The sequence below is a fragment of the Delphinus delphis genome, chromosome 19 (assembly GCF_949987515.2).
Source record: "Delphinus delphis chromosome 19, mDelDel1.2, whole genome shotgun sequence".
Classification (NCBI taxonomy): domain Eukaryota; kingdom Metazoa; phylum Chordata; class Mammalia; order Artiodactyla; family Delphinidae; genus Delphinus; species Delphinus delphis.
The window spans coordinates 44,655,461-44,671,425 of record NC_082701.1 but is presented as its reverse complement, the minus strand read 5'-3'; the positions used below and the strand labels follow the sequence as shown (position 1 = coordinate 44,671,425).

The 15,965-nt window shown below is 52.8% G+C and overlaps 2 protein-coding genes across 3 annotated transcripts; one reads left to right on the top strand and one right to left on the bottom strand.

The window, feature by feature from the left end:
* Positions 1–65: 65 nt before the first annotated feature.
* Positions 66–4,353, bottom strand: TP53I13 (tumor protein p53 inducible protein 13). 2 transcript variants are annotated; one of them, XM_059997058.1, is made up of 7 exons: positions 4,171–4,353; positions 3,910–3,978; positions 3,629–3,670; positions 1,856–1,984; positions 1,519–1,719; positions 863–1,418; positions 66–776 (listed from the first exon to the last, which is right to left on the bottom strand). In XM_059997058.1, exons 1-7 carry the CDS (start codon positions 4,240–4,242, stop codon positions 664–666), a joined length of 1,182 nt encoding a protein of 393 aa, XP_059853041.1. In that variant the 5' UTR covers positions 4,243–4,353; the 3' UTR covers positions 66–663. The 2 variants fall into 2 exon arrangements, with proteins under 2 accessions (XP_059853041.1, XP_059853042.1); XM_059997059.1 differs by lacking the exon at positions 1,856–1,984 and having other exon boundaries at positions 3,644–3,670.
* A 1,761-nt stretch (positions 4,354–6,114) lies between these two features.
* Positions 6,115–15,930, top strand: ABHD15 (abhydrolase domain containing 15). The gene is made up of 2 exons (XM_059997043.1): positions 6,115–7,161; positions 9,206–15,930. The coding sequence occupies exons 1-2, from the start codon at positions 6,281–6,283 to the stop codon at positions 9,729–9,731; spliced, it is 1,407 nt and encodes a 468-aa protein (XP_059853026.1). The 5' UTR covers positions 6,115–6,280; the 3' UTR covers positions 9,732–15,930.
* The last annotated feature ends 35 nt before the right edge of the window (positions 15,931–15,965 follow it).

The following is a 15,965-nucleotide window of genomic DNA, read 5'->3' as shown; positions in this document are numbered from 1 at the left end:
TGTGCCCTTTCTGATGCTTAGGGAACTGTGGGAGGGATTGGGGAGGTGGCAGACGTGAAACGGAGAAAGACCAACCTGGCAAAAGTATGAAGCAAGTGAAGACCACGACTCTTCCAGCCCCTGTACTTGAGGGAAGGGAAGCCCCTGTCATCTCTTAGAGGAGTCCTGGAAATAACAATGTTTCAGTAAATACCACCACCATCCCCACCACCTGCTCACTCCTGGTGGTGGGAGGGGTCTATCACGCTACTAAACCCCAGTGTCTGAGGCCAGGCTGGCAAGACGAGACAGGCCAGTGAGCGTCCAACTTGATACTAGAAACCCCCTACCTCAAACACGACCCAAATGGCCTAGGACAGTGCCCTGGGTGGGAGGGAGTCTGTGTGGCAGATGCACAAGCTCAACTCCAGGCTCTACTAAAATAATTTAATAAGAAAAACGGAGTTTTTGCAACGGAGGCTGAGACAGCTCCTTTTTCTCTCCTCCCTTTTCCCTTCTCCATCCCTCCCAGCAAACCACACACTAAGGACCAGCCCTTTTACAACGCTTAGGCAGGACTGCGCCATCTGGCCACCAGGGGGCGGCCCTGCGCGCGGTCCACGTGGCGCAGCCTCCCGGCGGGAGGAGGAGCCGGACCTGCCACAGTGGCAGGGCTGGGGCAGGTCACTCGGAGCTGTCCCCATCCGGGCCGCTGTCCGGCGTGGGCGGGAGGAGGGGTCTCCGGCGGGAGCGCTTGACCCGGCGAGGGGGCATCTGCAGCCTCCGCTTCAGCACCGCTATGGGCAGGGTGGGGAGCTGTCAAGGGCAGGGAAGCCATCGGGAGCGGGGCGGGGCGGGGCAGGTGAGGAGGGGAGCTTCTCACCAGCCACTGTGTCCTGGCTGTCCACTGTGGGCTCCCAGTAGATGCTCTCCCCACGCCTGAAGTTTCGGTGCAGCCGCGTGCAGAGCGTGGCCAGGGTGAGCAGCACCAACAGGAAGGTCAGGGCCATGGCAGCCCAGGCGGCCTCCTCCGTGCGCGGGGTGGGGCCCCGGGCTGCCCGCGGAGGCGCTGCTGCCCGAGCGGCCGGGGAAGCCTGACTTGGACAGGCACAGGCCCCTGGGCTGCTTTGCCCTTTGGGCACCTGAGCCTCTAGCCTGGAGCTGACACTGCTTCCAGGCCCCCCAGGCAGCAGTGGGCCAGTGGGCACAGATGGGGCATTATCCCTTGCACCCTGGGGTCCCAACAGAGGCTGCTTGGCCTCCATGCTCCGTGGGGAAACAGAGCGGAACCTCAGGGCTGAGGGGGTGGGCTGGAGACCAAGGGCAGCCCGCAGCCCACGCCTCTTGGCACCACTAGGGAAGAGCTGCCTAGGCCCTCTAGATGCCACCTCTACGCCTGGGGGCCTCCAGCTCCGCAGAGTAAAGGCCAAAGCCGTGGCCTAGGAGGAGAAGAGACAACAGTCACCCTTTCCCTGCCCAGATTACCCAATGACACCACCACCAACTCAATGACCATCAAGCCTGGCCAGCACCCCTCACCTGCACACACCCTCTCCGGCACAGCCTCCCTCTGCCCGGTGTTGGCACCAAGGGATAGGGCCCAGAAAAACTGTCAGAGCGAAACCATGCTTTCTCCTTCTTTTGCTTCCGCCGCCTCCTCCTCTTCAGCCAGTGGGCAGCCCAGGCTGGCTCTACCCATGCCATCTCCAGTGCCACCCCCCATGCTGCCAGTACCAGGGGCTATGAAAGGAAGTAACTGTTAGAGCTAAGACAAAGATGGGGAGCAAGCAAGAGGAGGCCCTGAATTCCCCTTGCCCTGCACGTGGGGCTGCAGCCCCTGCCAGTGCCAGACAACCACCTTTCAGCAACCACTCACCCGATCCTGGGTGAGGCTGGAATCAGGGGCCAGTAAGGGCTGGGCCATGCAAATGTGGGCCAGGAAGGCAAGCTGGAGCTTCAGCCAGGGGTGGGCACAGGGATGGTAGAGGAAGCTGACATCCTCAGCCTGGAGGAAAGGCATGGAGACATCAAGCCAGGTCCCTCCCTAAGAATCCCAAGTTCTCCCATCCTGGGGAGCCAACTTAAAGGGACTCCCAGGATGGCCAGATGACCCTTCCACCTTCAGGGCTCAGGAAAGGACAAAGGGCCCTGGATACTGGCGTGCACCCCCTCTTGCCTCTGAGCATTCCTTTCATCCCTCCTCTCCATGCACTGCCACCCCTCAAAGCTCACAACTTCTGTGACAGCATGCGTGGTTAACCCTGCCAGACTCAGACCACACTCTTTAGCTGTATTTCTCTGGACCTGCCACGGTGGCTCTACAGGTTCCCAGTCTAGACTGTAAGCACCCCCCAAATAGAGACCAGCTCTTCTATGTATTGCCCCATCTATATATTCAATCTCATCTCCCCAACGCATCCAAATACAGGGCACAAAGGCAGCAGGTGCACAATCTCAGGATGGAAACACTTCATCAATTATTACTTATTCTTTGATTGAGCTGACCTAACGCTCAGCACTTGTGCCAGATGCTGTAGGAGATGCCAAAAGAGAACTCCTGGACTCCGCTTGCAGGGAATGCAAAGGAAACTCAGGGGAACAGAACTAATGCAAATGAAAGTGCAAACTAATAAAACTCAAAGTGATTAGTTGTTAAATTACAAGAGATAGGTTATAAGCATTACACAAATTTGGAGAAGGTGATGAATAAATAAAGGCTAATATGATCAGGCAAGGTCTCAAGAGAGAGCTGACTCCTATGCTGGGTTTTGAAGATGGATGGGGATGGATGGCAGGAGGGCAGGGAGCTGCCCCCTTCAAGTCAGGATACGCCAAGTGTTGAGGGGAATAAGCAGGTGCAAAAGTACAGGGGTGGGAATAAGCCTCGAACTCATACGTGTGGTGAGCAGACCAACAAAACGAGAGGAACCAAAGATGTGGGGAGGTTGGATGAGGTTTACTTAACGAGGTAGAGCCTGAAAAACAAGACAGGGGAGTATGGCCATGATAAGGCGAGAAATAAGGAGCCACTGGTTTCTGAACAGTGGAATGAAAGGGCTGTTTGGGAAAAGGAATCAGGTGGGTGGCATGAGCTCTTTTGGCCTGGAGCTATTACAAGGATCAAAAAAATAGATATTTCAGAAGGAAAACCAAAGGGACAGAGAAGCTATCCAACCACTGGCAATGAAAATAGGCAGCCACACAAGGTGAACCCACAGTTTGGTTGGTAACCTGAGGTCCACACACTCCTTACAGCTTCCTATTTTCCAAAGTGCTGTCCCACACTATTTGTTAACTCCTCATGGGGAGGGACGTTACTAATAACCTCTCTTACAGAAAAATGAGGCCCAGAGAAGTCAGGAGACTTCCAAAGTCACACAGCAGAGCTGGAGCACAGGTTGTTTTTTCCTACTACCCTCAGAGTTTCCCTTGCAGCCTCCTGCCCACACAGCCAGCTACTCAACAGGATGCCTGACAAGCACTGCAGAGGACCAAGGCCTGTGGCTCACTGTCCTGGGACTAAGAACATTGCCTCTTACTGGGGGGAGTGGTAAAGAATGGAGCTGGTGAGCAGAAAAGGTGGAGAAAGCCTGCGAGGAGCTCGCTGTTTCCAGTGCAGACACTGAGGATGCCTCCTGCTTGTACTTACCTGCCGTGGACTCACCCGTGTGTAGGTCACTCTTGGCGACACCTATACAGGGGGAGAGAAGAGAGCTTAGAGCCCATGGGGGACTCTGGGGGGGGGGGTGGGGAGAGAACAGCAGGCCCGTGCCGTCACGTTGGAATGGAGACGTTGGTGGCTTGAGGGCCGGAGGAACCGGCAGAGGTGCTCAGAGGGCGGCTGTGGAAGGTGCCGCGAGGCCAGGGCGGAACTGGGCTGCCCCTTCACACTCCTCTCTCCCACTCTCCCACCGCCCTCCAGGCACCCACCTGTGGGGGCAGAGGCCACAGGCCCTCGGGACAACGGGCTCCCGCCTCCTCCGCCGGCTCAGCCACCACCTGTGGGTTCAAGGCGCAGAAGAGCTGGGGCGTTTGGCCTCGGCGCGGGCTCTGCCCTCTCCCTCCCAGGCCCAGCCCTCCAAGGGGAGAACTCTTAGTCCCCTCTCCGCGCGCCACTCCTTCCAGCACGAACTTTTGGCAAAGCGCTTTGAGATCCCGGGCCGAAGCCTTCTCGGGAGCGGGTCGCCTTACCTCACTGGGACCCAGGAGCCCCGCCAGGGCCGCCAGGAGCAGCAGTTGGGGCGGAGGCGGAGGAGGCGCCATCCCGGCCCGCCCCAGCACTGCCCGCAGCCCAGCAAGCCAAGGAGCGCGCGGCGCCTGGCCCTGCCCCCGCGCACCCACGCCGCCCGCGTGCCCACGTAGACCCCGGGCTCGCGCGCGCCGTCCCGCCCCGACCCCAGACCGCGCGCCGCGACTCTCCAGGCTCGCGCGCCCCTCCCCTCGCCTCGCCTCGCCCCGCCCCAGTGCCCGCCCACAGCCCGGGACATTGCGCGCAAGCGTCCTCAACCCCAAGCCGGAAAAATTGCTCGGAAGCCGGTCTTCTGCGCGCAGCGCTGCGAGGCAGGCGGGACCACCTCCTTCACCCGGGCACTCGTCTCAGCGGGTCTCCGCGGCCTGCAGGGAGCAGCTGCAGCTCCTGGGTGGATCTTGGAGCGGGGAGGAGGGCGGGAATTGGGATTCCACTGTGAACTGGGTGGTCCAGGAGGGGAGACGGGTCCGCTCCTTCGGCAAACCCGCTTCAGACTTATCAATGTGACCTGCATCTAGAAGAGGGACCGAAGCCTGAAGTCCGAGCTGCAGAAGGAAGAGGGTCCCCACTCTAGAGCTACACCTTCATCCCATCCCACTCTTGCCCTCGCAAATAGCGCCCGAGCCCGGAGGAGTCTCCAAGGGTCTCAGGCCTCCACGCTCCCCAGACCCATAAGTCCCAGGAAGCTGGAGCCGGGCTGGGGGCTGCTTTCTTGCCCACGTCCGCCTCCGCTTTCGTAATTAGCCCAGCGGGGACAAGCAGATGCCCAAGGAGACTTTGGTCACCGTGAGGTGGAGTCACAGGCCTCGCCCCCAGCAGGGAGCGCTGGCCAGACGTCACCTGCAGCGGGTGCCCGCTCTGCCGCCCTCTCCCCGGTGCCCTTCTCCTCGGCCCGGCTCAGGATTTTGAGGAAAGATGGGAAAGTGGGTGGAGGATGAGAGTTGAAATGCCCAGCCCAAAACTTTGAAACAGAGGAAGACCGTCTCCCACATAGCTGTGACTTGCAAGGGGTATTTCTTACCCTTCCCCCATTCCCCGGTAATTGCCAGTTATTGAGCTGATGAAGGGACTGCCATCTATCCCCTGCCACGGCCGGGTCGCGGGGTGATAGGCATCCCCCTCCAAGGGCACCTGAGTGCGTCTTTTCCTCCAGCCTATTCTCGGAGGTTTGGGGCTGTTTCTTTTGGGGAAGTCCTTCCTGGGGAGCGGTGGTGGGGATTTCCTCTACCTGAAGCCAGGTTCCAGGGGAGCCCCACGCTCCCGGGGTATCGGCACAGCGCACTAATGCAGGCAAGGGAACGAGCATTCCCCGGCTCTCCAGCCTCCTGCTGCTAACCCGCGGTCGGGGCACGACGCCGGCCCTGGCCCTCGCTGGCCCTGAGCCGGACCCCCGCCCGGCCGGGTTATTGCGCAGTTGCGGGTGCCCGCGGGGCCGAGACAAACACCGAGGTCAGAGAGCACAGCCGAGCCTGGCGACGGAGGTGCGGGTGGTGGCTCCGGCTGCACTGCAGCCGCCCCGCGGGAGCCCGGGAGCCCGCGCCGGGAGCTGCGGTTTATTCACTTCTCCCTTTTGCTACTTCTCAACAGCGGCCCCTGAGGGCGCAGCGACGCAGGTCTCCCCGGTAGCTGCACACCCTACACACCACGGGGATTCTGAGACTCATCCCCGTTCCCCAAGCCTCGGTCTCCAAGTCTCCCCACTTTTCTGCCCCCCACACCCCACTCCTCGGCTTGCTGCCCTCCCCACTCCCTTCCGTCTCGCCGGCGCGTCCTCGCTCCCTCCCCGTGGCCTCCGCTCCTTTCACCTCTTGCTCCTGCTTGTCGCAATCACTGTACAAAGGGCCGTGGGCGGGAGTGGGGGGCGGGTGAGGGGAGCCGGGACCGAACTGGCTGTCTCTGCGGGGCCGCGGCCAATCCAGAGCGCACCCCCTCCCTCCCCGCGGGAGGGCCCTGGGCAGCCGCCGCGGCCCGGCGGAGCCGCGGCCAGAGCGGGGAGCTCGCCAAGGGGACCTCCCCGCCGCTGCCGCCCGCCGGGGGCTCTCCGGCCTCGCCATGCCGCCGTGGGGCGCCGCCCTCGCCCTGCTCCTGGCCGCGCTCGCCCTGCTTGGCCTGCTCGCCGCGCTGCTGCGGCGCCCCGGGAGGCGCGCCGTCGGAGCGAGGACCCTGCCGGGGGCGCAGGGCCAAGACCACGAGGAGGAGGTGGACGGCGCAGGCCCCGCGGACCAGTTCAGCGACGGGCGTGAGCCTCTGCCCGGCGGGTGCAGGCTCATCTGTAAGCCGTCGGCGCTGGCCCAGTGCCTGCTGCGCGCCTTGCGACGCTCGACAGCGCTGGAGCCGGGCCCGCGCTCCTGGCTCTCCGGGCCCCACCTGCAGACCCTCTGCCATTTCGTGCTGCCGGTGGGGCCGGGGTCCGATCTGGCCCGGGAGTACCTGCAGTTGGCGGACGACGGGCTGGTGGCCCTGGACTGGGTCGTGGGACCTTGCGCCCGGGGCCGCCGGGTCACCAATGCCGGGGGCCTCCCGGCGGTGCTGCTGGTGATTCCCAATGCCTGGGGACGCCTCACCCGCAACGTGCTCGGCCTCTGCCTGCTGGCCCTGGAGCGCGGCTACTACCCGGTCATCTTCCACCGTCGCGGCCACCACGGCTGCCCACTGGTCAGCCCCCGGCTGCAGCCTTTCGGGGACCCGTCTGATCTCAAAGAGGCCATCACTTACATCCGCTTCCGACACCCCGCAGCCCTGCTGTTCGCGGTGAGCGAGGGCTCAGGCTCGGCGCTGCTGCTGTCCTACCTGGGCGAGTGTGGCTCCTCCAGCTACATGACCGGTGCAGCCTGCATCTCGCCGGTGCTATGCTGCCGCGAGTGGTTTGAGGCCGGCCTGCCCTGGCCCTACGAGCGGGGCTTTCTGCTCCACCAGAAGATCGCCCTCAGCAGGTGGGTAACGGCGGCTGCAGACGAGCAATGGGGGAATAGAGGTTTGGGGCTGAGAAACGGCTCTGCCTGGTTTTGAATCAAACAGGTTTAGAGCAATTTGGGCAAAGTTTTCCTCACACACTTCCTGAAGCGTCCAAACCCTCTAGTCTGGACAGAATCAGGGAAGCAGGTTTAAAAGCCACAGACGGACTCAGCATCATTAGCTAGAGCAGGGACTCCTGACCTGGGGCCCCCTGGCCTCACTCACCTCAGCCCCACCGTGTCCTAGCAACCTGAGCACCTGCCCCACCCGCCACAAGAGGCAGCACCTGACACGGACATCGCTTAGTCCATAGCTTGTCAAATCAGCAAAGAGGGCTCTGGAAGCAGTTGTGACTGGTTATCTGTCCAGAATGTTTCCTCTGAGCCTGGAGGTGACAGGAATCAGAAATTTGGTGGTATTTGATTGATTAAAATTCTTTAGACCTGACAGATGTTTTGCATATTCCCAGGTATATACTCAATATTTAATGCAAAAATTTTAAGAGTATTTCAACATTTTTTTTAATCTCCAAAAAGAAAAGAATCTACCACCAGGGTGACAGGGGAGAATTTTCCACTGAGAAGGCCTGAGTGACATTCCCACAGCAAATAACCAGGCCTCTGCTTACACTGTTGTTTTCCTAGGAGATGGAAGAACGAGGTCAAAGACATGATGGCAGCAGTGTGGTGTGGCAGAAAGACCTGGGATGTGGGGTCAGACCCACTTGGGTTCAAATCCTGAATTTCCAGCAAGTTAGCTAACCCCTTTGTGCCTCACTTCCCTCTTCAGTTAAATGGAGTTTATAATAAGCACTTCCCAAGGTGGTTATAAGCATGAAATAAGATAATGAAAGTAAGGGGCCTGGCACCAATACATGGTGACAATTGTGATTTCTCTTTCTTTCCTTGCCCTATTTTGCCTCCTGTTCTAAGAAGGTCAACCCTGAGCTCAGCAACAGCCCATGTGCTACCATGGCAACCCAGAGCCGCTGGAACAGTCCAGGGGCAAGGTACTCTCACGTGGCTTAACTGCCAGTTTCCATCCCCAAATGACCACCCTCAGTACTGACCCTGGGCTCCAGCTGGAGGATAAGGTAAGGGAAGTGGAGAGGAAACCTGGGCCTTTAGGAACTGCCCTGCCCATGGAATTTTGGGATTGCCAACTTGGGGCAAGCCTCTTTGAATGTTTGCAGGAAACACCTATCCAAATTCAGCTGGCTAAGGCTGAATTAATCCAAATAAAGGACTGAGCTGCCCATCCTGGCCTCCTGATCAGGGTGCCAAGCCCTCTCCAGGGAGGTGGAAACAGCAAAGATGTACCTCTTTCCCAGAGCAGTTGCTCTCAGGCTCCCATTTGGGGCCTCACCCAATTAATTACACTCCCAGTCACTTCCTCCGCCACTCAGTCCTCTCTAGGAATACCTGCCCCACTGATCGAGGACACACTCATTTGTCATCAGCTGGATAGCATATTATCTTTTAAAAAAGCAGACAAACTAATACAACTTAAAGTAAGATGTTAATGTTGGGGGATGTCACTTGCTGGTTTGGATAGTCTGAGCCACTGAGTTCTTCCAAGAGAGGTTCAGGAGGTGACATTTCATAGCAGGTTCCCTACAGAGGGTCTGAAGATGAGGTCTGGAGGAGAGCTGTTGCAATAACTCAGCGGCTGTAAAGTCAAATGCTGCCCCAGGGCTGGGGAGGTAATGCCATGAATGACTGTCCTGGTAGAAACTGTAACACAGGAAGGAGGGAGGAAATACCCTGATTGTTGCCATGCCAGCCCATGTCGCCAGATCTCCCCAATCCCCTCGAGAAGCCAGATAGATGCATTTTACATGAAATCTCCTGATTTTAAATGATGGCAATGACATGGAAGTTTTTTAATACATTATATGGCCAAAGAAAGCCTCTGTGGTCAGAATCTGGCCTGTGGGCTGCCACTCTGTAACTTCTGCTGTCAATTTATTTTCCAGTTCTTTCCTCTCTTTCCTTCCTTCCCCATTCAACTTCTTTCTGCCAGGTACGCCACAGCCCTGGAGGACACAGTGGACACTGGAAAACTGTTCAGGAGCCGCTCCCTGCGAGAGTTTGAAGAGACCCTCTTCTGCCACACCAAGAGCTTCCCCATCAGCTGGGACACCTACTGGGACCACAACGACCCCCTCCGGGATGTGGACGAGGCAGCCGTACCTGTGCTATGCATCTGTAGCGCCGATGATCCTGTGTGTGGGCCCCCAAACCACTTTCTGCCAACTGAACTCTTTCACAGCAACCCCTACTTCTTCCTCCTGCTCAGCCGCCATGGAGGCCACTGTGGCTTCCTGCGCCAGGAGCCCTTGCCAGCCTGGAGCCACGAGGTCATCTTGGAGTACTTCCGGGCCTTGACTGAGTTCTTCCGAACGGAGGAGAGGATGAAAGGGCTGAGCAGGCGCCGAGTTTCGTTCCTAGGGGGCCGGCGTCGCTGGGGAACCCTGCCAAAGCGGGAGGTCTCTCCCTCTTCCAACCTGGAGGAGATCTTTAGCTGGAAGAGATCGTATACAAGGTGAGACCTGACCCAAGAACCCGCCAGCCCTGCGAGGAAGAAAGAGCTGGGCACGGCTGTGTCCTGAAAAGGCATTGAGGACTGAATGGGGCAGGCAGCTTCAGCTCTTTGCCCCCGATTCAGCCCCTTCTCTCTTAAACTGGTCTGTGGAAAGAGATGGAACTTCAGCAAGCTAGCGTTCATTTGCCCCTGAGCAGAACTCCTGCCCAGGCCCTGCTCTACACATGCCAACGCATCCTGGTTCAGCAGCTGGGCATTCCCTGTCACTGTCCCCTGTCACCGACTTCATAAGCCAAAGAATATCTCCATGTACGTCCCTGGACTCAAGAGAAAATGCTCGCTCACAGCAAAGATACAAAGGAGATGAGTTTTGTGAGCCATTGGGCAGGTCTGTGCCACATAAATAATCAGCTCTGTGACGCTGGTTCTCAAGCTGGAGCCACTTGATGTAGTGAGGACAGGATGTTTGTGTCTCGATGCTACTTCCCTCGTTTTTTTCTGCGGCTGTGGCGCTCTGCTGACTTCATGTGGTGGCAGACGGGGAAGTGGCTCACAGAGCTAACGCGTCTTGCGTTGACTGTGAGATAGGCCCAGAGGCAGTAAGTGCTGTGCTGAGACTGGGTTGGGGAGGGCAACCAGCTAGACAGCGTGAACGCCTGCGTCTGGAATACCAAGGGCCAGTCTTTCGGTTGAGTTCTGCAAGTCCTGACTGGGAGTGGGGCTGATCTGGGGCTTCAGCCTAGGACCTCAAGACTCACTAGAGAGATCCCAAGGATGATCTTAGGAAGAGGAAATCCTCGCAGGGTCTGGTTGACCATGGCTCAAGGAGCCAGGCTCTCAGACATTCTAGCTGCTCCCTCCAGTACCATTTCGGGGGATTACTCCAGAGAGTTCTAGCGAGAGGTGTTTTTCTCCTGAGATGTGGGCTTTCTCTAAGTGGTAAAAGTATAAACCTCATATCTTAGGTGTTTTTTTGGTTAGTTGCCCTCTTTTCTGACACTACTACTAGCCTTTCCCTCTCCAGACCCTGGAGAGACATCTGGGACCAGAGAAAGCAAACAAAATTTCCAAGAGATTGGCTAGAACTGACTCAGTGATTTATGAGTATTTCACATTACCATGCTTTTTCTGCTCAGTTATTCAAAAGGCCATCCATGTAGATGCAGGAAAAGCTTCCTCCTGGATCTGACCACTCAGTGACTGATAGGCTGTTTGGTTTTATGAGGACTAATGCTTAAGATCAGAGTAAAATAAGGCATTGTACAGATTGACCCACACCTTGGTTTGGATTAGGCCATTAAGCAATACAATAGGACATCCAGTTCCTCCCAGAAAATCCTTGCCCTGAAATTTTAATTGGTCATCAAGAAAGAAGGCACTTGTTTTGACAGGAAGCTCCATACTGGCCTCACAAATAGCAAAGCAATTTGAAGAAGGAGAGATGTTTACCAAAAGCCATATCCTAAGGCTTGGTATGAGGAACTTCTGGGGCCATGATTTTAGGTTTGGATAATTTTAGCCCATCCTTGTTCCTCTGGATCAAATAAAAAGAAACTCTGAACTATCCAAGAATCTAAACTGAAACGCAGACAACATTCAATTGTCTAAGGCACATTATCCTGTCATGAAAAAATTCCCTCCCTCCTTTCCCCACTTCTTGTTCCTCCTCCTCTATGTTCCTCATCTAACATTCTCTCACCATTTCTGAGCAGGAGAGATAATAAGGAAGTGAACCCTAAAGAAGCTGTTCTACTTCTGGTTAACGCCTGGGTATAAGGCTTGGCAAAGAAGAATTACTGACATCTGGCCAGCCCCCTCCCCCAGCATCTGGTACAGTGGGGATTTCAGCTTATTAGGTTTTGCAGTCCCATATGCAGGACCCTATAACCATTCAGAACTCATTGCAAAATGGGGAGCAGTCCAGTGGTTTTTAACCACCCCCACCCTCACCACCCAGGATTAAAGGGCCCCTAAGGGCTAAAATCCAGATTGTTTCTCTAGGCCAGATACCACGGGACTCTGGTTAAGATAATAGCTTTGGGAGAAATCATGGTTCCTTTTTTACAGGAAAGCCAGCTTGTGGGGTGGGGTGGGGGAGGAGATATATATATATATATATATATATAAAATTTTTTTTTCCAGTTATAGTCTTAAAGCTCTGTGAACAGCAGAACAGCCCTTGTCCCTTGGATCCCCTTGGATCCACAGCCCTAATGACCTAAACCCTAAAGTATTTCTCCTCCATGCCCCTGTGCCAGAGGTACTCATAGCCATTCTCAGGAAGCTACCTCTCTCTCATCTTCTCATCACCATTTGGTGACATCGCTGCTTTTCAAGCCATTTTTGCCAAGAAAGCGTAGTTCCTGTTCAAGCAGGTTTGGGTGACCCTGTCCTTCAGTCTAACAATGAAGTAATCACCCAAATTGGCTCTGCTTTGGTTAATAGCTAATTATATGAAACCAGATGGAGGAACCCCAGGCACACATTCTGAGAGAAGGCATGGCCCTAAAAACGAAGTGACAAATTATGAGTTTGGGGAAGCAAGAAACAAACAACAAAACAAACAAAACCCAAAGAAGTACCACTGAGTTGGGAGTTTTCCAGGTAGCAAGTCTTTAGCAATCCTCTCAGGTCTCAATCACTTGCTTGCCTCCCTTTTGGTCTCTTCATTATTTATAAACACCTTCAAATGGTAAAGGGGGAAAAGAAAACACAATCCAATTACAATAAAGGAGGCATAATCTCAGACCTGAGTTATCTGTCTCCACCCACTGGATCAGAATGCAGGAAGCAGACAACTGCTTCTCAAGGTTTTCTTGAGTCCTACTAAGTTCTGACCTCTGATACCAAAGACTGTGCTAAGCTGTAACTTAATTCTCTTAAAGATCTAGTATTTTATGTATTTATGCATAGGTTTCCAAGGTGGCTTGGCCAGAGATGACAATAATAAAAAAACACAGCACCAAATCCTCATTTTGAGATGTCATCTCTGTTTTGAGTGAAGATATCCTTGCTAAGACTTGAGTACTGTTAGAAAAGAGGTCTTGACACAGGAAGTGTCATCTTAGCTTTATATATAACCTCAAAACCACCCCAGAGTCAGAAGTTGCTCTGTACTCATCTTCCACCCAGACTGCAGGATCCTTTGTCAGTCAGTCACCCTCAGTAATGCCATGGTTTCTTCCTTTAGAAATGAACTTTAGTATAAAGTTCCCACCCTGCTTAAACAGGCAGAGATACTTGGCCACTTTGGCAGAACTTGCCAATGATACCAATGATTCAATGATACCAATGATCCTACAGCCAAGCCACAAAAGATGGCATCAGAAACTGTTTTCACTAGTTATGACAGTTTGTAGAGTTAAGATTAAGAAGTTATACCTAGGGAGTGTCCAAGTGCCCAGGGATGGAACGAATGCCTTAGGAAGCAGAAGCTAGACTGCTCCTAGGCACATATCATGGAGGGGACATGTGCTGAGAAATAAGGGTGGCCTACATTAGATATAAGGTCTCTTCTCATCTGAGAGTCGGTGACTGGAAATAATGCTAACGAGCTCAGTGGGTTGTAAAGACTTCTGGTTGGTTTATGGGCTTGAGGATCAGATCATAGACCTGATCCAAATTCTGGGAGTTGGGAGATGACATAAAGATTTTAATGAAAATAACCCTACCAAAGTGACCAGAGGATGTTTTAAGACATCTAATAATTATGCTTTGAAGTATCCAGGAAGAGCTAAAAGTTTAGAGGAAAAGTAGAATTTCATTAAAACAAAAAATAAAAGATATTAACACTTAAAAAACAAATGTCTCTGGCTCCTCCAGCCTTCCTGTGTAATAAGGTATCTTGCTCTAGTGTCTATCACTAGTGAGATTGAAGAAAAAATTCTCTCAGCTTGTTTGCCTCTGAATAATAAATTTCAGTCTCCCTGCAACAATGGCATGTCATTCTTTTTTAAATCTCCACAAACAAATGTGCTGTTTGTCTTCTTCTTAAGTCCTCTATGTACTGAGCTGTGCTTACCTACCTGTGGAGTTAACGGAGCCTCACTGCACATTCTCTATTTGCTGGTTGTTGCTTCACTTCTATAGATCTAGGCTTGTGTCCCCTAACACTAACCAGCGGAACCTCTGTTTAATCAACAACCAGGCCTCCTGCTCTGGGCTAATAATTTCCCAGCAGGCTCAAAATTCCCTGATCATCAGTGGTACCTACACAGAGATGTCTTCCAGTGGGCAATTAGTAATTTGTGTGTTGGATAGAGCACTGAAATAGTTTGGAGATGTGGGTTCTAGTTTCTACTTCACTTGTGACTCATATGAGTTTGGGCAAGTTATGAGTTATTCCATATGCAAAGACTGAGACTGTGAATAGGCCTTAATTAAGGTCTGTTAGGCTATAATGAAATAGTAAAAGCAGATGGATCCCATTCTTCAAGCCCATTTAATTCCTCAACCAGAGCTCAAAGACCTCTACAATGACGTGGCATCTGCTTTCAGATCAGAGTCTATATTCTGATTCTTGTAAGGCCAAGGATTTCCAGTTATTAATTCCACTGCAAAGTTGGGAAGGGCCTGGAAGAGCAGCACCTTTGAGGCTTACAAACTGGGTGCTGGGTTGCCCAATTGAGGACAAACTCTCCCCACCCCCTTCCCAAACACACACACACACACACACATGCTCTCTCTCTCTGATAACCATGTTATGGCTAACAGGTTATACATTGGTTCATTTGTTCCAGCCAAAAACTATCTGCTTTCCTATTTCTTGTAAGTGATGGTCAGAAAGGATGTGACTTTTAAGATCTCAGTTAGCAGTGATGGGGCTAAAGACCAGAACCCTAAACCACTGCTCTTTATGCCATACTTTGCCTTTTCCTAGTCAATCACTGGCTAAGATGACAGTAAATAATGCTCATTTTAAACTCCATAATGTAAAGGGTGTTAACAAAAGGAGAAAGAATTTGTCTTCAGAGCTGCTGCACAACTCTTGTGGCGGAGCCAACATGAATCTATAAATGGCACCCCTAAAGTTATTACACAGCCTGCAATAAACAACACCCTCAGCAGCCTTGTCTCCCTCTTATCCGTAAGAACAAGTATCTGAAAGTATAATTAAAGTCACTAATTGCCTAGGACATATATAGGAAAACCCTGGTTTGGCAGCTGGCATCACTGAGATGTAGATGATAGCACTAACTTATAACCCTGGGGCTGTGGAGTTTATCACTGTGGTGATTTTTTAATTTATGTTAAAATTTCTTTTATAAAAAAAAATTTCTTTTATAGTCAGGTAGGATGGGCTTTAAACCCTAAGCATAACTCAGAGCATCTCTGATGTGTTTAGTCAATGACAGCATTTGTTTTGGGTTGCTGACATGGTAGAAGCACCTAACTCTCCATCCACTGTAGTTTGAACTGCTCAATTGTGGGGATAAAGCAGAAAGAACTCTTGTTTTTTAAACCTCCTTTCAACTCAACCAAATTCAAGGTGGGATGTTGGGAAATGCTGGAGATAGAACACCTGGAATCAAATCTTGGCTCTGCCACGTAGTTGTTTGACCCAGGCAAATTAAACACTACATAAATGCTAATTAATCTCAAAATAGCTCAGCATCAACATTCTAGGAGTTTAGAAGCTATGTTAAAAAGTTAAAAGTGCCATTTTTCTGATAGTCTTCTATTCAATAAAGTAGGTAATCTCAACTATACTTTTTAAAATGACAACACTTAAAACTATTTTCTAATAGAAAAAAACATATAAACCCCAGCCCAAGAAACTCCTTCCCTCCAAATTAAGCCTTCTGACAAAGTCATTTTAACAGGACTGGATTAGATACTCTGCCCCATTCAGGGCTGAAATGTGATGATTTTCAAATCTGGGAAAACGAACCCAGGTGAAACCACCTTGTGAAGCTTTGTACAAGGTCCAAGAACTGCATACATCTATGTGTCCATGTGTCTGGGAGGAACTGTAGTTACACAGACCACAACATATGTCTATATAAAACTTAAGAACCTGCAACAAGCCATTAGAAGCTAAAGTAGAATCATCTCACATCCACAGCACAGTAGGCTGCTTCACTGTCTGGGCACACAGAATTCGAGGCAATTAGTCTAGAGGGTTTTAGTCTACACTAGGGAGCTCATTCTTACCCATAGCTTACTCATTTTTGTAACCCCCCAATGTACAGCACAGTGCCTGAGATTCAGTAATTACCTAGTAAATAGTCACTGAACT

What these genes read in the sequence shown, in the direction of transcription:
- TP53I13 (XM_059997058.1), bottom strand. Translation starts at nt 4,242, where the DNA reads ATGGCGCCTCCTCCGCCTCCGCCCCAACTGCTGCTCCTGGCGGCCCTG. An exon ending in GGCTCCTGGGTCCCAGTGAG is followed by an intron (nt 3,979 to 4,170) that starts GTAAGGCGACCC and finishes TTGAACCCACAG; the next exon opens with GTGGTGGCTGAGCCGGCGGA. An exon ending in TGTGGCCTCTGCCCCCACAG is followed by an intron (nt 3,671 to 3,909) that starts GTGGGTGCCTGG and finishes CCCCCTGTATAG; the next exon opens with GTGTCGCCAAGAGTGACCTA.
- ABHD15 (XM_059997043.1), top strand. Translation starts at nt 6,281, where the DNA reads ATGCCGCCGTGGGGCGCCGCCCTCGCCCTGCTCCTGGCCGCGCTCGCC. An exon ending in CAGAAGATCGCCCTCAGCAG is followed by an intron (nt 7,162 to 9,205) that starts GTGGGTAACGGC and finishes TCTTTCTGCCAG; the next exon opens with GTACGCCACAGCCCTGGAGG.